Source organism: Musa acuminata, chromosome BXJ1-1 (assembly GCF_036884655.1).
Source record: "Musa acuminata AAA Group cultivar baxijiao chromosome BXJ1-1, Cavendish_Baxijiao_AAA, whole genome shotgun sequence".
Lineage (NCBI taxonomy): Eukaryota > Viridiplantae > Streptophyta > Magnoliopsida > Zingiberales > Musaceae > Musa > Musa acuminata.
Window position 1 is genome coordinate 63630 of NC_088327.1, and position 24789 is coordinate 88418.

Here is a 24789-nt window from a genome sequence, read left to right on the forward strand (position 1 = left end):
GGGTTCGATTAAATCTCTTGATCGGCTTCTTCGGGTTAGTAGTATACACGTCGCAGCTCTTACTTTTTTTTCTTTCTTTTTATAGCCAGTTTTAGCTTTTTGACGGTATTGCAGGAGGAGGAACGAACATAATACCGATTAAGCAGCCCATCACCCATCCATCGCTATGATGAATTAAATTAGAGGGGACCGCGAGTGAGGGCCGGAGGAGACGGTGAGACCACGGACGGATAACGACGCGAGCCATTCGATGAGGTCGGGGGGGGGGGTGGGGCCGCCACGTTTCCCTCCCTTTCACTTCACTTCACTTCGCTTTCCTTTTTTTTTTTTTTTAATATTAATATTCTCTTTTTCATCTCTCATTCGTCATTTCACCTGCCCTATCCTGACGTTCGATCAGGGCCGTCGAAGCAGGAAGTGGGAAATGATCAACAGCTTTCTTTCTTTGCCTCCTCCGGGACCCGACGGCCCGCCGAGATGTGGAGGTACCAGTGGTCGAGGATAAAATCGTCCATCCCTATATTTCATGCAATAAGATTGGTTTCTAAATTTAAAATTAAAGAATTGATACCATCAATATTTCTAACCAGACGAGAATTAATTAATGCACCAAGGAAAATAGATCCGGAGTTGGAGGGAGAATATTCTTTAGAGTATTCTTAATATATATATATATATATATATATATATATATATATATATATATTCCTAGACTCTAGGAATATTTATCTTGTGAATAAGATTGTTGCAAGTATGATTCCGAAAAATTAGGATCGATAATCACATATGCCACTACTACTACTACCACAACATTTAAAAATATTTTTTCGATTATGTTTTTATAAATCTGAAAAATGACTTTTAAGTCTTGTTGGAAAAAAAGAAAAGGGACCACGACAATGTTTTTTGCGTTTGGGGGGTTATACTGTCACTTCACTGACGCCACCGTTGGATTAGTGAGCGAGATAGTAGTAAATCAGGCATTTCCAAATTTTTGGATGGGAGAGAGAATATGTGAAGCCACCGTAACAATCGTTAAAAAGCAAAGAGAAAAAGGGAAACTCGGTTTATATAAAAAGTGAGCGGAGGAGGGTTTGTGGGTTTGCCTTAAGACACGCTCCTTCAGCATAAGCGAGGAGTGTGAGTTCGCTTCCCACTTCCTGTTCCGGACTCTTCCTTTCCTTTCCTTTCCTTTCTTACCGATGATAAAGCTGAGTAGGGCTTGAAACCAAAGGCTCGGAGAAAACGATTTCGAGTGTTCGCCAGGATTGCAATCGTTCTAGGTCTGGATTCGTCTCGCTTTCTCTGTATCTTTTTCTTTCCTTGCTTTCTTTTCCTCGAATCTTCTCGTTGCTCCTTTCTGCTTTTTTTTGGTGTGGGGAGGGCGGGGGGGCTGGGGGGGTCAATGTTCGATTGCGATCCATGTTTTCTTTTTTTCCATTTTACCATATATATAATTTGTATCCCTATTTCTTCTTTATATTTTTCCCGTTTCCCGTTTCATATCAGATATTAAGGTGCCTTTTGTTGGAGGGGGAGTGTTCTGTTCGAGCTTGTTGTATGTTTTTCATATCAGATATTAAGGTGCCTTTTGTTGGAGGGGGAGTGCTCTGTTCGAGCTTGTTGTATGTTTTCTAGCTTGGATAGTGTACTCTTCCCCTTCTTGGTTGGCTATGTCTTCCTTCCTTTCTTTTTTTCTCCCAAGGCATCAGATATTAAGGTGCCTTTTGTTGGAGGGGGAGTGCTCTGTTCGAGCTTGTTGTATGTTTTTCATATCAGATATTAAGATGCCTTTTGTTGGAGGGGGAGTGCTCTGTTCGAGCTTGTCGTATGTTTTCTAGCTTGGATAGTGTACTCTTCCCCTTCTTGGTTGGCTATGTCTTCCTTCCTTTCTTTTTTTCTCCCAAGGCATCAGAATGAGCAATTTTTCTTTTTTTGTCTATCTAGAACATGGTTGTTAAGAATTAGGTTTCATTGTTGTTCATACTCATTAAGTTTCAAGGGACATTTGTCCATTTTTTGGGCTCATCTTCTTGACGCTTTCAACATCTCATCCTGCGTTGCTAGAGATTTTTCCCTGCTGCATGTCTGTGCTTTGATGCTCAGTCGAACTTCTATCCATGGTGCATAATGGTGACCTTACTGGTGTTGTTTTGATTTCTTTCTACTAGTCCGTTTTAGTTTCGATGTTCGCGGGCGGATTTCATGTGAACGCGTGAGGGTGCTGCCTCTTCCCAAGTAAGTTTCTAATCTTCCTTCATCATCCAGTCGGGGGGTTTTGCCTTCTTTTTACTAGCCCCGATTTGTGTCAGATATCTTTTCTAATTTCTTTCACGTTTTCTCCGTCTCGACTTCTAAGTTGAACAGGAAAATTTTCCCAAAGTTGTTTACTCCGCTCGCTACAGTTTTAGATGATGCAGAGACCTTTACGTCCCGAGGAGTACTCCTTAAAGGAGACTTCTCCTCACCTTGGTGGTGGTGGAGTTTCTGGTGACAAGCTCACCACCACCTATGATCTCGTTGAGCAGATGCAGTACCTCTACGTGCGTGTGGTGAAAGCCAAGGACCTTCCACCAAAAGATGTAACTGGAAGCTGTGACCCCTATGTTGAGGTGAAACTTGGGAACTACAAAGGTACAACCCGTCATTTTGAGAAGAAGACTAATCCTGAATGGAACCAGGTCTTTGCCTTTTCCAAGGACCGAATCCAAGCCTCAGTTCTTGAAGTCATTGTAAAGGACAAGGATTTCATCAAGGATGATTTCATTGGAAGAGTCCTGTTTGATCTTACTGAGGTACCGAAGCGGGTTCCTCCTGACAGTCCATTGGCTCCGCAGTGGTACAGATTGGAGGATCGGAAAGGGGACAAAGGTAAGGGGGAGCTGATGTTGGCTGTCTGGATGGGTACTCAAGCTGATGAAGCATTCCCTGATTCTTGGCATTCAGATGCTGCCACTATCCCCAGCGATGGACTTGCTAACATAAGGTCAAAGGTTTACCTTACACCCAAGCTTTGGTATTTAAGGGTTAATGTCATTGAAGCCCAGGATTTAATACCTTATGAAAAGAATAGGTTCCCTGAGGTCTTTGTTAAAGTTATGCTTGGGAACCAGGCTCTGAGAACTAGAATATCACAAAGCAGGACCCTAAATCCTATGTGGAATGAGGATTTGATGTTTGTAGCAGCAGAACCATTTGAGGAGCACTTGGTCTTGAGTGTCGAAGACCGAGTGGCACCCAACAAAGATGAGGTATTAGGGAAAGCAGTAATTTCCTTACAGAAGATAGACAGAAGGTTGGACTACAAGCCAGTCAATAGCAGATGGTATAACCTTGAGAAACATGTGATTGTTGAGGGTGACCAGAAGAAAAAGGAGGTGAAGTTCTCTAGTCGGATTCATTTGAGGATATGTCTGGAAGGAGGTTACCATGTTTTAGACGAGTCAACACACTACAGCAGTGATCTCAGGCCAACAGCGAAACAATTGTGGAAGCCGAGCATAGGGGTTTTGGAACTTGGTATCTTGAGTGCTCAGGGGCTGTTGCCAATGAAGACCAAGGATGGCCGGGGAACGACAGATGCATACTGTGTCGCTAAATATGGACAGAAATGGGTCCGTACAAGGACTATCATAGATAGTTTTGCTCCAAAGTGGAATGAGCAGTACACTTGGGAGGTATACGACCCATGTACTGTCATTACAATAGGTGTGTTTGACAACTGTCACTTGCAAGGAGGGGAGAAAGCGGCTGGTACAAGGGATACTAGGATTGGGAAGGTGCGGATCCGCCTGTCTACGCTTGAAACTGACAGAGTTTACACCCACTCTTATCCTCTTATTGTTTTGCTTCCTTCGGGAGTAAAGAAAATGGGTGAAGTCCAGCTGGCTGTCCGATTTACATGTTCTTCTCTTCTTAATATTTTGCATATGTATTCCCAGCCGTTGCTGCCAAAGATGCATTACCTCCATCCATTGTCTGTCATGCAGCTTGATAATTTGCGACATCAGGCCACACAGATAGTATCAATGAGATTGAGCCGTGCAGAGCCACCCTTGAGGAAGGAGGTTGTTGAATATATGTTGGATGTGGATTCTCACATGTGGAGTATGCGAAAGAGCAAAGCGAATTTTTTCAGAATCATGGGCGTCTTAAGTCCTCTGGTTGCTGTGGGAAAGTGGTTTGATCAGATTTGCCATTGGAAGAATCCTTTGACTACAATTTTGATCCATGTCCTCTTTGTCATCTTGATCTTATACCCGGAATTGATACTCCCAACAATTTTCCTGTACCTGTTCTTGATTGGAGTCTGGTACTTTCGTTGGCGACCACGGCAGCCTCCTTACATGGACACTCGGTTGTCACATGCAGACACTGCACACCCTGACGAGCTTGATGAGGAGTTTGATACTTTTCCCACATCCCGTCCACCTGACATTGTGAGGATGAGATATGATCGTTTAAGGAGCGTTGCAGGTAGAATACAAACTGTTGTTGGTGACCTGGCGACACAAGGGGAAAGGTTACAATCTCTGTTGAGCTGGCGGGACCCTAGAGCAACTGCTTTGTTTGTGACATTCTGCTTGGTTGCTGCTGTTGTTCTCTATGTTACACCATTCCGTGTTGTTGCTTTTTTAACAGGTTTGTACGTGTTGAGGCACCCAAGGTTCCGGCATAAGCTTCCATCAGTGCCTCTAAACTTTTTCAGAAGATTGCCTGCTAGAACAGATAGCATGTTATGAGAGTTGGTTGCCCATATGAAGATGTCTGTTTTCTGATAGGCTGTTCCAGTTCGATCTCAAGATGCTGCAGGTTAAATCTGATGAAATTCAATCAGCTATCGTTCAATGGACAACTGGAGTATGATGTGAATCTTTGTGTGTATGCTGGTCTTAGTTATCTACCTTACGTATTTCATGTTTTTGTTATATTTTTCTTTACAATGTGCTACCTATCTTAGATGTTTTCGCTGTTAATCCAATGTTTTTCTTATATTTTGCTTTTCGATGTGTTACCTATATTAGATGTTTTCTCTGTTAATCCGTGGAACATTTATGTCTCAGCCTTCTTCACTATCTATAAATATAATGCTTTAGTAAGAGCATGTTGTGAGCTGTTTGAGCCTGACCAGACTTGAGTGAGGTAATTTATTTTTTATTGGATTCCAGTTGCTCTGTAGCTGATCTCATGGAGTTGCTATAAGGGAGCTACTGAAGTTTTAAGGTAGATTTTGCATATGCTCATTAGACAATGTGATAGTGGCAAAACCAGTAGAAAGCCTTTTGTTAAACTTGATATTGGAATTGATAGGTTGTATTTTCATGTTTGTAAAAAAGAAAAGGAAAAGGTATCAGTTTTATTGCCGTGTGACCTGCAGGTTTTTGTATCATTTTTCCACCGGGTTTCCGAGTGAATGGGATTATTGGTTGTTCAAGTCAGGTTTTTATCGAGTCTAAGCTGACCATGTGATTCTGGGAAAGGCTGCAGCATCTCCTGCAGCCTTTTTTGGCTCGTTGTTTGGAAGAAGCCCAATTTATGATGCTCTTTTATTTCTGTTGCAGCCTCTCAGTGTGGACCTGTGTTTTGAATCAAGTTTCTTACTGACTTTGTATGAACATCCTAAGGTGCATCAGTTGCATGTGCACATAATGTTGCTACGATCTATTATTGCTGTGACTAAGACGACTGGATGACAAGATCTTCTAGCTCTTTTGTTACGATCTATAATTGCTGTGACTTGACAACTGGATGGCGTCCCTTGTGAAAATTGATTGGACTAAATGCTAACCTCACCGTCCTATCGTGGGGCTAACATTCAGCGTGGGACATGATGTTCGGTCGCTCCTATTGTAGTCTTTTTACTTGGTCTTTCCCCTTTTCTTTTGTTGTTGTTGTTGTTATTGTTGTTGTTGTTGTAATTCTGAGTATATTGTTTTAGAAACCTTATACTTGATTCAAGTCACAGCGCGTAAAACTCGGTATCAGATTGTCCGTAGGGTAAGGTTCCAAATAATACTGAGTTGTGTAATCTGTCTTTAATATATGAAATGTCTGTGTGTTTTGTGGGGGGACATAAGGTTTTGGAATTCGATCGTATTTGAGTAGTCGCATATCGTCTCTGGATAGGCTAGGAATTGCATGGTTTAAAAAAGAATAATTACTTCGAATCAGGTAGTGAATAATTACTTGTGTTGGCAGACACGATGTTCGTAATGTCGATAGCATGTTGGTCGGTCTCACAGCATCGATAGCAATGCGTGCAGGGGTATGTATAGGTTTGCCTAAAATACAAACGCTGCTAAAAAGCAGAATTCGGATCAAGAAAACCTAATATGACTCTCCATACCATTTCTTCGTGGATGCGGGTTATACTGCTCAGACACACCGCCGATTCGTGCATTTGTTTCGGCAGAGATTGCAGGAGGCACTCGGTCGTCGTCCGCTGTCGCTACCACTGCCGTTCAGAAGATCGTCGATGGAGGATGCAGCAAGCTTGGCCTGCTCCTGAACCATTTCAGAATGGCACTTGAGCACATATTCATGGTCGCGGCACTTGCAAAGAATCCACAGTTGTTGATGCACAGGCACAGGCCTGGCATCCAGTCTCATCGTGCTCTATCTTCAATTTTGCCGTGCCACAATGACATCAAATCAATCAATTCGAAACCATTTTTGTTCGTCTAAAATCGAAGCCCTGACACGAATCATTCACCTATATTGTTTCTGGCTGTAATCCTCGAATGACATGAATAAAATTTATTACGGGGAAAGGTTAACCAGAGCAACATTATTATATTGTATGGAATGGATGATATTTTGTTTATCATTAATAATTTTAGTTTATTATATTAAAATTTTTAAAATGATTGATATGAATAAAGTAACTTATATTATTAGTATTGAGATATTAAAGGATATATATAATTTTAGAAAATATATATTAATCGAGTAGTTAAGAAATCTAGTAACATATGCTTGTTACTAGATGTGAAAATTTTAATTAAGGCTAGTGTCATGAGAAAGTTTATTATATTATAAAATCTATGTGAAACCATATATCCATTTTGTAGTTAGAATATTATGAGAGCAACCTAAGAATATAATATGAAAAAATATAAAATAATGATACAATATCTATAGAGGACGAAAGATTATATGCTCGTATATAAGAGATCAGATTAACTTAAAATAATATAATATTCACATGTTGATTTTGTAAATTATCTTAATAGTTAGAAGTTTACTCCAAAATTTATATTTTTGTTAGCTAAATGGATGATTTCTTGAAAAAAATATAAAACAATCGCTTGTATAAGATAAATTTATTACATATTTTGAGGTCACAAATCAAGATGTATAGTTATAGAATTTCATCTTAAAACTTGGTATGGTTAACTCAATTGTTAGATCGCTAAAAATATTTTGTGATAACAACATAGTAACCTTCTTTTTTAATAATGATAAGTGTTCTCATAGTTCCAAACATATCAAAATAAAATAATGAATGATTAGAGAAAAAGTTGAAAAAAAAGTCAATTGAGAATTTAATGACCACCTTAATGATTACTTATTCATTTACTAAAGCCTCCTTAAAAAATATTTTCTTAGAATAGAGATTGTGAGCAGCTTATAAAAGTATTATGATGCTTGTTTAAACGAATAATAATAATATTATGAATCTCGTTTGTGTCTCTATTTTATTAGGCGAGATTCTTCAATAAAAAAGATAAAAAGACGAGTTAATATATCAATATTGTTGTTGTGTTGTAGGGATTTGTCTATATAGTGAGTTCTATGATTTGAATGATACTAAAATATATTATTATTATTATTATTTAATTTTTTAAAAAATATAATAATATGATTATGATTTTATGCTCCAAACGGATACTCTTTTGTGCATGCCTGCAGTTGCCTTCGACACCACGCAGTCTGAAAAGAACCACCGTCTCCCAGGGACATTTCCTCGGATTCTGGTGTACCTGATTGGTTGCATGAATGTCTCGGCATCCAATGGTTATATCGAGTTCCATTGTTCAGAGCGAGCTCCATCCACCGGTGAGAGTAGAAACAAAGTACGGTACCGAATTTATATCGAGTATATCCCGTTACAACTAAGAATGACACAATCACGCAAGCTCGTATGACAAAGCAACTGGCTAACACACATCACTGTAGAAGCAATTCACTCGACAACAGCTGCCGTGGTACGCCTGCTACAGTTTTACTGGAAATCGATAGTGCCCAACGATTTGATGTTGTCGCCGCGGGTAGAATGGGCCTTGGGTACGTCATTCAACACAGTGCTGCCCTCCTGCCAGACCTGGTTGAACTTGGTGCCTCCACCGACGAGCCCCAAGGTAGCGAAGATGATCATCTCCTTGTTGACATACTCCGCCGACACGTCGTTCACCGGAAAGCTCAGCGCCGCGGGGGCCATCGACGGGGCGTAGCTATCAAGCTGCGTCGGGTAGGCCATCATGCTCCCGTTGGAGTGGAGAAATGCGACGATGGCCTGCGAGCCGACCATCTTGGTGGCGTTTGGGTTGAGTCCCCATGCAACCCAACCGGTGGAGGTCTGAGGGGCCTTGAATGCAACGGACACCGTGTTCGCGGAGGCATCACGGTCGTAGTAGAGGGAGGCACCCAAGCGAGGGAGGTCAGTACATGAGCTGAAGACTTTGTTGTCAGAGAAGGTGTAACCGGAGCAGGTTTGAGCGCAGGAAGAAGGGAGAAGGGACGTGGAGGACGTTAGTGCGAAGAGAAAACAGAGGAGTTTGAATGGAGTTGCCATTTGGGGTTCGATGAGCAAGGGAGGGGTCTCGGCTGGGTTCTTAAGCATAGCATGTGGTTGAAGATAGGTGAGGTGGTTCTGAAACCACCGAAATGAGCTTGTGGAGACGAGACTTTTCCTTCAGAGTCGGTAGAACAGTTAAATATGTTTCTTCCAGATCATCCTGCAACATCTTTCCCGCCTTTGTTGAGCAACCCTCTACCCGTTTGAGTTGCAGCGTCATCAGACCGAGCAAGACCTTGTGGGCAGCAGGCCAGTACGGAGTATCATGTCTCCAAGTGCTCACGTGCATGCATTGCGGGAGATAATATACTCCGTGCGCGTGTCTGTCTTGTCTTTGTATATGATATTTGCTTCAGTTCCCGAAGGGAATGCGGTCAGCATCACAAGTAGTATTGACGAGGTCTGGAATCTTGTGATCTCTTGCGCTGGAAGATTAATCAAGCGAAAGCGAGGCTGGATCTCATCAGTAAGATCGGATAGGTAGATATTGCGCGATTCCTGATTCTTCTTGAATCATTTGTTGCTCCTTGGACAAGATCAGTAAGAAGAAGAAGAAAGAACAGAGTTTCATTGGACGAACTACGTGATCCTTACACAGTTATCCAACTTGAACCGTTGCAGTTTGTGTCAAGTAGAAGTCATGAACGAAACGCCATGGCTGCAATCCACGCGAATGGCGGGGCTTGCATGGAAGCCATGGTGTTCGAACAGTGTCGTCCTTCTGGGACCGAAGCATGAGGTTTTACTCGATCGTAACATGACTTGACCTTCTGATGCTGATCTTTAGGAAAGCTTATGATCATGGATGGAATTCCCTTTCCACGAAACGTCAGTCACCATCAGTCGCGTCAAACCAAGTGGAAGGGCCAGTGATAGTTGTAATGTTTGGAGGAACGGGCAGCGGGCTTTAATTTTTATCTGTGATAGGAAACACGAGTAATGACAATAGCGGACTGAATCAGTCACCATTAATTGCATAAAACTGTAGCGAAACTTATAATGCTAAGGCTTCTTTTGGCATGTTCTATCTTTAGATTGTTCTTTCTTTCCTTTCTTTCACAGTGGAGCAAATTCTTTTTACACGACTACAGAAAATTTTATCAGGCTGGTTATTACCCCGAACCCAAGTCATGATATCTATGAAATAATCTCACTTTGCTATTTTAATCTCCGGTCTTCGCACATTGGGACGAAACCTTCTACCATCTCCGCAGTAGCATCGACCGGCCAAGTTTGAATGTCTGGTTTCGCTCCAGTGTATCTATCACTCGTTTGTCTTCAACATATTGAGTCGTCTCAGCCTTTGGTCGAGCTCAGCCATGACAGCTGGTTCCTGTTTCTTCCTTTCCTTTGTGATTGTGTTGCTAGTCATAGAACCAATTTTTTCAAAAGCTACCTGCAATGAAACAGTGGATAAATCACCATGGTCACTTCTTGTTCAAAAATTGGTCAGTCACCGCTGTTCTTATCTTGAGTCTGCCATTTAAAACATGGCGGAAACCTCATACGACTCAAACTATTCCACTCATCTGAGCTCCTCAGGCAGACAACCACTGACAGACAATAATTAAGGTTCCGAGAATTGGCATCCAGGAGGTAACTCGATACAGTTCTCACGAGCTACCGTACAAAATATTCCTCTCACTATTTTCCAATGCCAAGTAAGGAAGACAATGCTAGATATTTTCTTTCAATGTTATTAAACTCCAACCAATAGAATTCAAGAGAGGAGCCAAGAATGCTATTTGAACTCACAATAAATGGCCTAACAAAATATAATTGCAGATGCTCTAACTATGATAAAAGAACTTCCATTGCTGGCAGCAAAATAAGGAAATGTTCATACCCTCAGCAATTCATCAGGGTTGTATAGATGATGGGTGGTCGTTTGCAGAATATCAATTACCTCGCCGATTTGAAGGGCCTGTAGCAACTCTTCTTCCTTCATCTGTGGTAACATGGAGATTGTTAAAGCATGACCATGATGAAGGACAAATTATAGTCCTATCGAATGCTGTTCTATCCAAAACAGATTGCATGTAATTTCTTTCTTCATGCGTAATATACTATAAATCGATGACCTTTCATTGCTATATTTAAAAGAAGTGCTTCGAAAATTTCTCAAAGCAAATGAGTTTACCTATAAAAGAACAACACAAAACATACAATTATATACCTTAAAGAATGCCAGGGCAACATGGAAAAGAACCTTTGCCCCCTCGTTGAACAGAACATCCCAAACCCGTAGTGTTGTCTGAAAAAAACTTCTATAATTAATATTTCAAAGAGATGATAAGAAAATTTTAATTGACATAGTTAAATATGATGTTAGTTCTCACATTTAGATGCTCTCTCTCTCTCTCTCTCTCTCTCTCTCTCTCTCTCTCTCTCTCTCGCATGAGATTGTGGACAAACTTGCATTTAAGTAGAAGTTATGACTTACAGATTATGACTGTTCTCAAAGCAAATGTGTCTAGTAAACTCATTGCCTAGTAGTCAATCAAAGATACTAGACTACTAAGTTTAACTAATTAGCATACATAAACACCAAAAGTCTTTTTCTTTTTTCATAACAAGTTGGGCCAAAGGTAGCTTAGACAATCCACATAAGTGATGCTAAATATTCTACTCATCGATGAAATTAGTATAATATGTTACTATGTTGCATACAAATTATATGGCAAATCTTTCTTAGTCCTTTTGGGTCTCACATCTATTGGCAAATCATTAAAAATTGCTCAAATTTTATGTCACCTCTGAACGTAAGTAGTTATGCTAAATATTCTACACATCAATGAAATTAGTATAATATGTTACTATGTTGCATACAGATTATACAGCAAATATTTCTTGGTCTTTTTCGGTCTCACGTCTATTGGCAAATCATTAAAAATTGCTTAAATTTTATGTCACCTCTGAAGGTAAGCTCTTTGAGAAGAGGCATAGGAACCATTCTGTGGCTACAAGAGAAACATCAAACTCCATAGCTTCCAAATGGGCTGCTATCCTGAATGGTAAAAAAAATGAACTGGTCATGGACATTAAAGTAATGAGCATAGAGTTGGAAGCATAGAAGCATGGAAGTTACCTGGGGCACTTTTTTGCAAGAAGATCTCTAAATACCCTTTGCTCCACATGGCATCCGGAAAGGTTATCAGTGTAGCAGTCATTCACTAATACATTTTCCAAGAGGACAGCAAGCAACCAAAAAGCATCTTCCTCTGTTTTCATTACTAGCAGCAGTAAGGCAGCTACATAATTTAGACCCTGCAAGAGCAGTTAAAATTTTCCAATGTATTAGAGGAACTGCAACACATTTATTTTAGTATCAAATGAAAAGGCAAACTCCATTTACCTGGCAATAACCAACATCTGAATCCCGGAAAGAATACACAACAAGGACCCGCCGAAGTGATGCCTGACCTTCGGGGCTGTCTAACCATGGATGAGAGGGAAAAGTTCTTGGAAGATCCTGCATGTATTCCATGGTATTGATTAAGTTAGTAAAATCGTGAATTAAAAAGCCATAGGAATCAAGATTATAAACACTGCTTGAGTTGGCATATACTGGCACATTCTTACCAGTTCAACCAACAACTAGTATCACACCATATAGCTTGTTTTTGGGTCAATATTTTTTAAAAATAATTTTCTTCAGTGATAATTGGGCAGTTCAGATTGGTTTACAGACCATATGGTCTGGCAGAGTGTCAAGACCGGCACTAAACCAAAATGTTAAACCTTCATAAGATTTGCGACAATGATATATAATGACATATCCAACTCTAGTAGTACTTTCACGATTTCCAAAGAAACTTTTTTCCGTTGGAACACATGGATTATCACAACTGCTTCTATGCTTCAAATGAAATAAACAACCTGGATGCGTGGCTCTAGGAAGAAACTCATAAAATTCACTGGTTACAAACTCTCTTAAAGTAGAAGATATTAGTGTGACGATAACTAACATGGCTAAAAACCAGCAACCGGATGAAAAGATGATAGTATGATGTAGTTTCTTTGGAAGATTTACTAGTTATAATATGATGCTCTTAGAATTATGACCAACTGTCACATCTATAAACTGTCCTATCAAATGCAGGAGTATGTGCATTTCTCATTTCCAACTCATCACCTAGACACGTTTTGCTTCTATAAAATTCCTCAGTTGTTTTTAATTATTTTTCATTCATTACATTTGATGTCTTACAAAATACCTTTACATGGAGTTGAACCTATTAATTATGCAGACACTGCATTAATCACTAGGATATCTCAACACTTCTAACTCATGATTATTACGGATACAGATGGACACAAACAACTGCACATTTGCACTGGCAAAGCCTTTCTCCCCCCGTGCCCCCAAAATTGCTACAATAATGGAGTGGTGCAATATTGTTAGCATGAACAACATCCACATCCACGATGAACAACCTTGATATATTGCCAATAAAACCTGAAATCTTCCATCACTGCTATTTGGATTCCAAGGCATCACCATTGTTAAACTTTTCATGTGTATTTAAGCTACATGTTAGTGAGGAATGCTTAACTCATTTGTTTTTGTTTTGCAGTTCATGTGAAATATGAACTCTCCGATAAGCACATGATAACAGAGTTGACATGAGATCTGACATCCTTTTGAAGGAGGAAAGATACGATTTTGTGATATGGAGTACTCCTAGGCATCATATCCAAAAAAACCATACAACATTCTAAACCAATTTTTAAGATAATATATCATGCCCAAAGCAAATCATACTAACTCAATTTTATATTTTGGTATACCATGAGAATCAAGAACTCACATGATCGATTTGTCGTGTGGCAGCTGTGATTTTCCCTTCTGTAGCTCTGATCAGATCATCATAATAGCTCTCAGGCACCGTGGATCGCTTCTTTGCCGCACCAGATACGGAAAGCCACACCTTTGGCCTCAGCACCGGGGGTATCCCCTTCCTGATGAGCCTCTTCAACGTGATTGTGTTGGCAAGTTTCGACAGCTTTAGCGAGGCGACGCTGATGCCCTCACCATTCCATGAGATTTGCGGCTGCAGGTACCAATTTGCACCTTTGCTCGCCTCGAGGTCCCACCAAACCTTGCCCTGCTCCCTCACCCTCTCCCTCACCTCATTCAGAACATTGACATCGTCGATGTTCCCCTCGACGGTGAACCCGTACATATCTTCGAATTTGACAGGGAAGTTGCTTGACTTCTTGGGAATGGAAGAGGTGATGGTGGTGGCCCTGGATCTAGGGGTGGCTGAGGTTATCCAATAGGGTCTTCTTGTCGGGACAAACCCATCGGACACTTCTCTCTGAGCTTGGGCGCCAAACATCCTGTCTTCGCTGTCTTCTAAAAGTTGGTAGTGGATTCCTTTGGGAAAAGAACAATAAAATCACTTGCATCAAACAGGAAATGAATTTGCATGAAGCAACAACACAAGAGAGACGCAAATAATCGCATTACCTGAAGACAAGAAGGATCTCATCATCTATGAATCGAACCTTGGCTCTTTATGAAAGAGAGTGAAGAAAAGTTGGAACTTTTCACAATGGAGGTCTTAAGGTGAGAAATGATATAGGAGTTCACAGCTCGCAGTTTGATGTGAAAATCTTGACACTAAAGAGAAGAAGAAGAAAAAGAAGGGATGCGAGCTATCGCAAGCGGGTCAGATTGAAAGGGCAAACAAGAAAAGCTCGGATGTCTTCCGACTATAAACTTGTGCAAACCTCGCCTCCACGAAGATTGGAATGGCATGACAACGATAAAAGAACAAGCTCCACTTTCCTTTTTCTTTATGTTGGGAGGGATTACCTTACACGAGAGAGAGGGAGAGAGACAGAGAAATCCCATTGACGAGGCCATAGGAAGCAAAAATTTCCATCTTCTTGCCAGTTGTGAAATCGAAGGAGCTTCCGTTTGGTGGTGGATCTGACGACGGATAGGCGGAAGGGAACAGGAGAAATTATGGGGGAGAGGGGATTCAACAGGGTGGTGATGGAGACCGGGATGCCACAACGGCGTCGTATGATGACAAGGGTGGCCTACGAGTACTCCGAACAATGGCATGGATATCACCATAATCTGAACGATGGAGAAGACCACATGCCATGGTGGTGGGGTAGCTGGACATGTAATGGATGTCCAAATTTGGACTTTTCCCGGTAATCGTCATGTGAATCGGGGCATGAAAATACCGGACTCCCCTAGTTAATTACCAAAGACCCAAATCTTCTAAATTTAGACAATGTCGGGTCAACGAATAGACGCCACTAGAATCTATGTACCAAATTTAACTTTTAACCCGTCATCTGTTTTTGGGAGCCAGCAACTCGATTAAATTCCGTGTTCGAGCATCATCGTATCAGCAAGCGGTTGGGAGTTTGGATGATTGGAGAGGTTGACCGGGTCTCGTATGCGTTGCATGTAGGAGAGGCAACCGCGAGACGAGTAGCTGAATCAGGAGATAGAGATACAGAAAGCAAGAGGCCGGATGTCAACCGTCGTAGACAGTTTGGGCAAACGGGGTGGTCGTGGAGGCATGTTGTTGTCAACCTCGAACAAACGACAAGTTGCTTGCGTGATTTAGAGAAGTACAAGGGTAAGTGCAGGAGGTAGGTAGGAGCCGAATGAATAATATGTGATAATGTAACGTAAAAGAAGACCCAAAGGCCGAGTCAGACATGAGACTCAGCCAAGCGACGGACCCTCGTGCTCGCGCCGTTCTTCTTGGACGGTGAAATATTGCCCAAAAAAAATCTCCAGCTGCTTTCACGCAAATGCATCCAAAACGACGAGTGATGATGGCTTCACTGAACTTTCCTTGCCTCCGAAGCGATGCACCGGACAGAACCGAAGGAGTGTTCATGACTCATAAGAACACCACATGTACTGCCGCTTTCACCGCAGCAGCTGTGAAAGCCAAAGGAATGGCTGGCGCATGTGATTGGATGAGTCCTCGAGACACTGCAATCTTGTCGAATGAGAGACACCAGGGCAGTGGAAACCGGAAAGCAAGCGTGATCGAATCTAGCAAATTAATTCAATCAATGGAGAAAGAAGACGATTTGAGCCCTCGGGACACTGCAACCTTGTCGAATGGGAGCCTCCAGGACAGTGGAAACCGGAAAGCAACTGTGATCGAATCGAGAAAATTAATAGTCCTCTTGCCGCCTCTTTAACCCCAACGCGCATGCTCACCCAAAGCCGGCTATCCAATCCTCTTGTTGCCTTTTTAACCTCGACATGATCACGCAAAGCCTGTGCAAGCTTGAAGCTCCGGACAACTTTCCCACGAACAAACAAGCACCAGGAGCGGCGCTGTCACATATGTCGTCCTATCGGGTCGAACCAGTCTTATCAGGTCGGGTTTCAAATTGGGGTGCGGCAGACCCGCTCTGGAACCAGTCTCGACGTCTCTTCTCTTTGCTGAACTTTCGCCCTTTCCTGAGGTAGGTATCCATTTCCAGATGCTTACATTAGAGTGGGGATAATCTGTACCTTTGTCGAACGAGGGTGATTTCTTTGTAAATATTGCCCCTTCAGTGAAAATATAATCTTTAGGGTTTCTTCAGCTTCGTGCTAGTTGAGTTTTGGTAAAAATAGGTATTTTTGATAGAATGTAAAGCTCTAATATCATGTTGTATTCAATTGTATCTTGTTGTTGCCTTTGCTATTTTAGAATCGTGAAATTTCTTCATGAAATAGCGTGTTGGTAAATGCTGATTGCAAGCCGTGACCTGTTCTACTGGCCTTTTAATCAAGCACCTGACATTCGTCTTGAGCTATTAGCAGTAATACATGTATGTTCACCTGTATAGTGGCCTCAAAGCAGCTCCTGTCAGATTTGCTAGACCTTTGAATTTAACATGCATATGTTTCGGACTGGAAAAGATGTCTTCTTCCCGCCAACTAGAAATGGTTTTCAGGAGATTAATTATTTGAAGTCAAAATCTTCTGAAATACACAGGCATTGAATTGCACAAAATTAAGGGAAGGCTGATATTTTCTTGCAAATGACGTAGAAATTGCTCTCTTGAGTGGTGAACTAGCAAAGGTTAGTATTACTTGCTAGATTTTATGTTGATGTGAATGCCAGAAGATAATGATAAAGTCAGTAGAACTAAAGATCAAAAAAAAATTTGCCTTACAATGATGGTTAAGTTGAGCTAACAGTAAAATATCGTGTAAATGCATATATATGAGACATGTCAGATGCAATATATCATGTACTTAGTTGAATTACCTAAACCATGAAGGACCCAAGTGATAGCTCACTTGCTGCTTTCAAAGGATCAACCAAATTGGAACCTCATTCCGTCCAGAAAGGACCTACACAGAAATAATATGGGTCAGTCGAAGAAGCGTATGATAGGTAAAATGTTGTTGCCGCTCTGCAAAGAGACCAAACAAGGAAAGGTACAAGCTTAGAACTTTGTTAGCACAGAAGGGTCCTAATCTTTTTTAATTACCTTTATTGTGCTTTTAATTAAGGTGTGCTATATTTACTTGTGGCCTCTCTATCTATTCTGTTCTTCATACATACAAATTTGTGGTGAGAATCTATCCAAATAACTATAATTAATTTAACTAAATATATTACTTTTATAAAACTTAATGATGATAAAAGATCAATGTGGCTGACCTTAAAGCATTATGACTTATTGTTGTTGTCAATTTGCGCAAATATCATTGCACTTTCTAGCGACAAAGTTGAGGGTCAAATTTAATGCAGAAGTTATTTGGTTGTCAAGAAATTTAGCATTTTGGTTTTCCTTTCCAACATCTAATATTTCATAGTGGTAACACTGTCATAAGTTTTCTAAGTATTTGAGAAAAAATAAATACCTTTAGTATGTTAAAGGGATACTTATTAGATAAATCTTTGGGAAACCTTTTTTTTTTATACTTGAAGTTGATCTAATATGGACTGTGTATATTTCATTGTTAGATATGTTAATTTGTGACATTTGTATTGAGCATCAGCTGAAAAAGAAAAAGGCTCAGTGGGATGTGACTGAGGAAATGCACTGGAGGTACTGTGTTACTGATATTAATGCTTTGATGATGAATTGGTGAAGTGTACTGATTGACTAATTTCATTTAAATATCATGATAAGTAACTAAATGCTCTAAATTCTAATGCCAAATACATGTCAATCTTTGCATATATGATACCACATACATATCTTTTTTCTTCATATATTTGTCATATCGTTTATCGTTATATTAGACATGATGTTCTAATGTATTTGTATATTCTCAATCTTGTATTTTGTATGTCTAGGTTGGTTCATGCAAGCAGCTTTTGCATAAATTTTCCTATTTAGTGCATGGAAGTTTCTTAATTCTCTCTGACTTGTTTGTTCTCAGATATGTGGTGACATTCACGGGCAGTTCTATGACATGAAAGAATTATTTAAGGTTGGCGGAGAATGTCCAAAGACCAATTACTTGTTTTTAGGTGATTTTGTTGATCGTGGGTTTTATTCAGTTGAAACCTTCCTGCTGCTGCTTGCGTTGAAGGTAGCTACTCTTTTCATTGGATGACAGATTTCTTAAATATAATTTGCTAACTGGTTATATGACCTGTTCGTATGTCTTGTTTTCTGCATGGTCCGGATTCAGTACCTCTCTGTCTTGTGTATGCACCCTTTATGAGTTGGTGGTACCCAGTGTCTGTAAATCTTCCAAGAACTGGTGTTTTCAGCACTTAAAGTTCAATGCATCCAAACAAGGGTCTTAAAGCTGAAGATGGTGTAAGTAGGTACCATGGAGGATTATAAGATGATGAGATACATTGTACGGTTGGACATTTTACCCTTTTTTCTTTGGAAAGTATCTTCTATTTGGAAGATTTGCTGAATGAATCTGATCATGTGAAAGATGTTTCTTTTGAATCTGGGTATAAGTTCTTTGGATAACTTCGGTCAAATGAGTAAGGAGGAAGTTTGGATGGATTCAAATATTCTTAGCATAAGAAATCTTGATGGTTCTATGCAAACAAAACACAAAGCGTTTTCCTTGCAATAACTTCTGTGTTTTTTGGAACTTACATGATGCATTCCCCTAGATGTGGCATTTAATTTGATGAAATCTGAGTCTGTTTCTGGACATGTTTCTGCATCTATTATCATCAATTTGTTTCTTATTGTTTATCTTCTCCATGTTCCACCCATCCATGCGATCTACAGTTCAGCAAACTAGACTATCGCTTTTTCCAGTAAGTGGATATTTTTGAAGTCAATTAATGGTATACTAGTGTGGCACTCCCATAATAAAGATTCTAAAGTTTTTTTATGTGCAAACTTTCTTGTGAATCTGTGAACAGCAATTTTTTTCATATTTTAGGACTCCTGTAAATTTTAACATACCTTTGAATCTTATTCCATTCTCCTTTTGTATTCCTCATCTGAAGAGCTTAAGAAAGTCACATGAGGGGTAAATCACTTGGTGAACCCAATAGCCCATAATTTATTGTGGTTAATGAAAACCTTTTTTGCAGTTTCTTAAGCATATTTTCAATCTATCCCTCAAACTGGATACGAACATAACGTATATATTTCTTTCCTTCTTGACTAACCAACAACTTTAGCATCCATACAGGCAGGATGATGTACCAAGACATTGAACCAAATGAACTATTACTATGTATGGAAGAACCACAGACTCTTGTTGGCTCTAAAGTTTATTATGGATTGCCTATGAAAATATAATCATTTGAATTTTGCAATGATATTTGGATATCTTAGTTAATATATGTAATTAAGTGTGTCCCAACTGCCCTTGATTCATAGCTTTGTGTGTCCATGATAATAGTGATCCTTTCACCTTCAAATGCCACATAACCTGATGAAATAGAGCCATTATCTAGTACTACAAGGACACATATCTAACTCTCATGACTCATAATGATGAAGGGTTCTTATCAGCCCTTATTTCAACATTCTCAGGCTGCCTAATTCAAGTAAAATACACTCGATGAAACAATAGAATTTGGTTAGTTGATAGGCAACTCGATGGTTGAAGCTCCAATAATGCAGGACAAAGGTAGAGTTAACTGTATCTAGTAGAATTCGGTCTATGCATCTAAGCTACCATTTCGAGTATTGCATTCTGAAATTGAATGATCTCATAAATCTACTAAGGTAAATTACATTTTCTTTCTGTGAAAATAGAAGGTTGGCTTCGATTGATGTGATACTGGGGTCTTGTTTTTCAGCCCTTGTTGGAATTTCATGACAACAAGGTGAAATTAGAGTGGTTTTGCTATTTGATGAAATCTTTGATTTGTTTTCTTGGGGTGATTTGTGGTCTCGAGGATTCAAAGATGTTGCTTTCATTCGCTGTTATGGAAGTTACCACTCTTGTTGTGGATAGAGCTTGCTGGGCAGTAAATATGGCGACAATATACCTTTTTTACCCATGGTCACATTGCTTCAATTAGTAATTATGCAGTTGCCCATGTTTTCTTTGGACTTTAGATTGGCATACACCCATAGAGGTTAAGTTATCTATTCATGATCAGTTTATTACCCTTCTTTGGCTGAACTGTCCATGATATTGATTTTCTTATAACTCTGATTCATTTTGCTAAATTTGTGCAGGTGAGGTATCCAGACCGCATAACACTTATTCGAGGAAACCATGAAAGCCGGCAGATTACACAGGTGAAGGATCTAAAGAGTAGAAGTTGCCTTAATTCTTTTTAATTTTTTCCACAAATGCTACATTTGTTTCTTTTTAACAGGTATATGGATTCTACGATGAGTGCCTCCGTAAGTATGGATCAGTAAACGTATGGCGATATTGCACGGATATTTTTGACTACTTAAGGTAATTTTCTTAATGTTTTGTTCTATTCTCAAGTCACAGTTTTCGAAAAGTGCGATTCCTTATTGTGGTGATTGTATCTATAATTCTCTCTGTGTTTTGCAGTCTGTCAGCACTTATTGAAAACAAAATCTTTAGTGTCCATGGAGGTCTTTCTCCTGCTATAACAACTTTAGACCAGGTCTATTATGTTTCTGTTGGTTGATATGTTTTGTTTATTCTCCCGTTTAAAGCTCTTAGAATTATCTGATCAACAGATCCGAACAATAGATCGTAAGCAAGAGGTTCCTCATGATGGAGGCATGTGTGATCTTCTATGGTCAGATCCAGAAGATGCTGTTGATGGCTGGGGTATAAGTCCCAGGGGTGCAGGCTATTTGTTCGGAGGGAATGTTGTTATGTCCTTTAATCATTCAAATAATATCGATTACATATGTCGTGCACATCAGTTGGTTATGGAAGGATACAAATGGATGTTTAACAACCAGATTATAACTGTCTGGTCTGCTCCTAATTACTGTTACAGGTATTTCTTTTGTCATCTTTCCGTTGTTTGTTAGGTCTCTTGCTAGTTTTCTCTTGACCTTTCTTTCAAGATTGACTGGAAAGAAATGTTGTGTAAACCATGGAGGCTAGCCGTTTGATGTCTGTCTGGTTAAATCTTTTGAGAACTACAAATTTATAGAACTTCTGGTCCTCTATACCAGTAAAAGTTTGGAAATGTACTAGTTCCAAGCATAACAAGCTGTTGGCATCTTGGGACCACTGATGGTATTGCTAAGCATGGGAAGAGGCTTGCTTACTCGACTGCCTGCAGATAGTAAAAGACTTGTAGATACAGCTGCAGTTAATTCATTTCCTCTTCATATTTCCATTACACATCTTTACTACTTGTGACTTGCTTTATGAAAATGATGAATACTGGGCTACTCCATGAATTAAGTACTGATTTCTTACTGAAAAAACTGGAGTTACTTGTTTCTTCTGTCAAGGACTTTTGGGATCACATCATTGTGATATGTATTTACAATTTTCATGGATAGCTTGTATTTGGCCCGCACCAACGGAATGTCATTAGCAGTCACTGTTCATGGTTAAGTTAGTTAATATGGTCATAGAAAAGCATCAAGAACTTAAAAACTTTTTTTTTTTTTCCTCCATAGTTGATCGTTTTTGAGAAATGTGGCTGGCTGCTGCACTTGAATGCCTTGGTATAACTTCACTGGAAGAAAATGTAGTTTCTGTAGAGCTGACGATCTAAATGAATTCTTCTAGGTGTGGTAATGTGGCAGCTATACTTCAGCTGGATGAGGGCCTGAATAAGCAGTTCCAAGTATTTGAAGCTGCACCACATGTTTGCATCGAGAACATTTTGTTATTCTTAAAAAATTGTTGCTATTTTGATTTGTTGTTGACATGCATTCATTCCTATGCAGGAATCAAGAGGGATTCCTTCCAAAAAGCCACCTCCAGATTACTTCCTCTGAGAGCAAGCTTGAGACCTTTACTTCTGCCTCTGTTTAAAGTCGCAGCAAACTCATCAGATTTTTTTCCCCATGCTGAGGTGGGCTTACTCTGTTAGTTTGGTAAGTCCCATAGTCCCACATCGGGAAAACCAGACTTGTCCGTGGATATAGGTCAAGGTTAATTGACCGAATCACGTAAATCTGATGTTCTTGTGCTTTTTTTCTTTCCGCTTTATTATCTTTTGGTAAATTTCCTGGGGCTAGCTTTAACATACTCTGTCTGGTCCTTGTTGCAATGTACATGACGAGGGTCAGGTTAGTACATTTGTAGTTACAAATGTACACAACTATACAAACATTTTTGCACTACCTACACAAAATGTGAAGGAATAAATGGGAATTCTTTGGGACGATGCCAAACAAACACTGCTATCTATCGATTGTGGGAATCTCTAAGTTTTGATACTTACAATGCCTGATATGCCAAAATGATGGGAAGTGTATGAACTTTTGAAGCACCGGGTTGGAAGACCGTTGTCAATGGAGAATCACGGGAAGCCGGGACACAGCTTGAGGTTATTGTTACAGAGAAAAGGATCACCCTTTATTCAGTTTGTGCAAGGCTTTTACCATGTCAATCATCACATTGGCACCTTGGAAGCCCCATTTAGCATTCCTTCTCTCTGCAACTAAGATGTATCAAATGCTGAATTCTAATTTTGTCTTCTTTAGGTGAATAATACAATTCGACGAAATATGACTTCAGAAACACACAAATGTAGTATATCAATTTCCTTTACCGATGGTCATAATTCCTCCCTATCAACTTCAGCTCTCTGACAGAAAAATAGTTAAAAGAAATTTGTACGCCAATAGTCATGCGTAAGCCTACAGGCATCATCATCTCCTATCATCGTAAAGAGTATATTTGCCCAGAGTGTCTCTGCGTTCATGGCAGCTTGAAATTTGACCATCGCTCGAGGTGGAAGAGAGAAGATGAAATTGCAGCAAGTACTCTCTCGACCATTTTATTGCAATGGATAGCACACGGCTAGTCTCACTCCTTCCCTTTTTATGCAAAGACAAAATATATGAAAGCAAAAGAGCACACAGAGAGAGAGAGAGAGAGAGCAGCATTCATTGCTTATTAGATGTGAAGCGGACATGAGAGCTGAGGGAATGTGCCTACACTCATAAACAAGCAAAGTTACCAGGACTAGCGCAGCAGGCCATGCGTAGGAAACTAAAAGCAGACGTCTCGAAGGCCCTCCTCCTCACTTTCTGGTTTCAACAAATGGGCAGTGCTCAGGTCCAGCTCTAAAGCTCTGCCACCTTGAACCTAACACATGGGGTTTCCCTCCCACTCCTCCACCTGCATCATCAACACAATCAAACCATGTCCTTTTTGGACAACGCAAGTCACTCTGAATCAATGTACCAGTTGTCTTATCAGGGAGAGGTCGTCGAGACTCGAGTACATCGGAGTGAGGAGTCCTCCAAATCTCGAGCCTCTCCTCTTGACTATTAGCAGTTGGCGAAAATTTATCGGCCGATCAGAACAGGGAGCACTCTGCTTGGAAAATCTCGTGGAATGGGTCTGGCTGGTGGTCTTGTCAGGAGAGTCTTCTCCAGAACTCGATCTTGTTCGGGCTTTTCAAAATGTCATGTAAAAACCCCTTCATATCTCGGATACACTTTTGCCGCTTTGCTATGGCATCCTGTTTGTCTTATGATTGGTTGATGCTTGTGGTTAATATGTTTCTTTGACGTGAGGGACTGCTCTATCTGGGACCAATTCGCTACCTCTGGAGAATTAATATCTCGGAAACTGCTGATTGGTGCAGCACCAAGCATGTATTTGATCTCCATCTTCTCCTCAGTTTTGTGTATGTTTTAGTATTAGTTAGAGTGGTGTTGTCGGTCTGCGTTCTTTTATTTTTGCAATAGATTTCATTAAATGCTGCTCCATATTTCTAATTCCTCGACTTCCAAGTTTACCACATTGTCCTGTGTTGTCTACACTTCTCCGTTACCAGAGAGTTGCTTATAAATAAATATTCTTCTTCTTACGTTACAAGTTGGACTTGTTGATTTGTTTTGGAGTAGGATAAGATGGTGCAGAAACCATGCAAAAAACCGGCTATCGATTCGTTAGTTATGGCTCTGGGTCTCGACAGGAGAGGCGCTTCCCGGTAGATAGGAGCAGATGGAGTTCGATCGGACTCTACCTTTGCGGAGAAGAATTCAGTTGGGTTCTGGCAGAGAGGGACATAGCCTCTTGCAGAGAGAGACACTGAAGCGACGATGATGCAGCCCGAAGCTGAACCTTCAGGAGACGGTGCTGTAATCCATGGAGAAATCAAAGTAGAAGAGAATGAAGAGATATGTACCAAATGGATCGAGAGCCTACTGCCCACACAGTCTTCTCGTCGAGAGGAAGCAACAATCGTTATCCAATCAGCTTTCGGAGGATTTCTGGTTATTTCTACATCCAATTATTTCCCATGGATGAGAGTCATGATGACGTTCTGCTAATCGTATTCTTATAAATAAATGTGGACTTGCTTTGAAGAAACTCGTATTCTTATAAAGACGCATCCTCCTCGCGATCGATCGTATATATAGTTTATGAAAGTGATGTCACCACAGAAAGAAAGGAAAACGAAAACTGCCATTCATTAATTCTG

The 24789-nt window shown here is 40.2% G+C and overlaps 4 protein-coding genes across 12 annotated transcripts; 2 read left to right on the forward strand and 2 right to left on the reverse strand.

Moving 5' to 3' along the window:
* The first annotated feature begins 1101 nt into the window (after window positions 1–1101).
* Window positions 1102–4992, forward strand: LOC135627758 (FT-interacting protein 7). Of its 2 annotated transcripts, none has more exons than XM_065134317.1 (3): window positions 1102–1283; window positions 2172–2238; window positions 2360–4992. In XM_065134317.1, exon 3 carries the CDS (start codon window positions 2412–2414, stop codon window positions 4740–4742), a length of 2331 nt encoding a protein of 776 aa, XP_064990389.1. In that variant the 5' UTR covers window positions 1102–1283; window positions 2172–2238; window positions 2360–2411; the 3' UTR covers window positions 4743–4992. The 2 variants fall into 2 exon arrangements, with proteins under 2 accessions (XP_064990389.1, XP_064990978.1); XM_065134906.1 differs by having other exon boundaries at window positions 2368–4992.
* Window positions 4993–8065: 3073 nt separating this feature from the next.
* On the reverse strand, window positions 8066–8818 carry LOC103981030 (cytochrome b561 and DOMON domain-containing protein At5g47530-like). Its single transcript, XM_009397607.3, has one exon. It carries the CDS (start codon window positions 8792–8794, stop codon window positions 8225–8227), a length of 570 nt encoding a protein of 189 aa, XP_009395882.2. The 5' UTR covers window positions 8795–8818; the 3' UTR covers window positions 8066–8224.
* Window positions 8819–9751: 933 nt separating this feature from the next.
* On the reverse strand, window positions 9752–14847 carry LOC103981039 (uncharacterized). Of its 2 annotated transcripts, none has more exons than XM_065136325.1 (8): window positions 14619–14847; window positions 13609–14177; window positions 12153–12269; window positions 11886–12064; window positions 11711–11804; window positions 10974–11051; window positions 10644–10745; window positions 9752–10193 (listed from the first exon to the last, which is right to left on the reverse strand). In XM_065136325.1, the coding sequence occupies exons 2-8, from the start codon at window positions 14137–14139 to the stop codon at window positions 10062–10064; spliced, it is 1233 nt and encodes a 410-aa protein (XP_064992397.1). In that variant the 5' UTR covers window positions 14140–14177; window positions 14619–14847; the 3' UTR covers window positions 9752–10061. The 2 variants fall into 2 exon arrangements, with proteins under 2 accessions (XP_064992397.1, XP_009395893.2); XM_009397618.3 differs by having other exon boundaries at window positions 14271–14847.
* Window positions 14848–15726: 879 nt separating this feature from the next.
* Window positions 15727–22515, forward strand: LOC135629501 (serine/threonine-protein phosphatase PP-X isozyme 2-like). 7 transcript variants are annotated; one of them, XM_065138029.1, is made up of 9 exons: window positions 16273–16860; window positions 17063–17839; window positions 18177–18329; window positions 20411–20473; window positions 20554–20639; window positions 20742–20817; window positions 20894–21162; window positions 21912–21990; window positions 22073–22515. In XM_065138029.1, exons 3-9 carry the CDS (start codon window positions 18210–18212, stop codon window positions 22121–22123), a joined length of 744 nt encoding a protein of 247 aa, XP_064994101.1. In that variant the 5' UTR covers window positions 16273–16860; window positions 17063–17839; window positions 18177–18209; the 3' UTR covers window positions 22124–22515. The 7 variants fall into 7 exon arrangements, with proteins under 7 accessions (XP_064993754.1, XP_064994634.1, XP_064994101.1 ...); XM_065137682.1 differs by lacking the exons at window positions 16273–16860; window positions 17063–17839 and adding an exon at window positions 15727–16255; XM_065138562.1 differs by lacking the exon at window positions 17063–17839 and having other exon boundaries at window positions 16262–16409.
* The last annotated feature ends 2274 nt before the right edge of the window (window positions 22516–24789 follow it).

Coding starts and splice junctions, on each gene's coding strand:
- LOC135627758 (XM_065134317.1), top strand. CDS start 2,412: ATGATGCAGAGACCTTTACGTCCCGAGGAGTACTCCTTAAAGGAGACT.
- LOC103981030 (XM_009397607.3), bottom strand. CDS start 8,794: ATGGCAACTCCATTCAAACTCCTCTGTTTTCTCTTCGCACTAACGTCC.
- LOC103981039 (XM_009397618.3), bottom strand. CDS start 14,295: ATGATGAGATCCTTCTTGTCTTCAG. Junction 12,065..12,152: donor CAGATGTTGGTTATTGCCAG/GTAAATGGAGTT, acceptor CTGCTCTTGCAG/GGTCTAAATTATGTAGCTGC. Junction 10,194..10,643: donor ACCCTGATGAATTGCTGAGG/GTATGAACATTT, acceptor GTTTCATTGCAG/GTAGCTTTTGAAAAAATTGG.
- LOC135629501 (XM_065137682.1), top strand. CDS start 18,210: ATGAAAGAATTATTTAAGGTTGGCGGAGAATGTCCAAAGACCAATTAC. Junction 18,330..20,410: donor TGCTGCTGCTTGCGTTGAAG/GTAGCTACTCTT, acceptor AAATTTGTGCAG/GTGAGGTATCCAGACCGCAT. Junction 20,640..20,741: donor GATATTTTTGACTACTTAAG/GTAATTTTCTTA, acceptor TGTGTTTTGCAG/TCTGTCAGCACTTATTGAAA.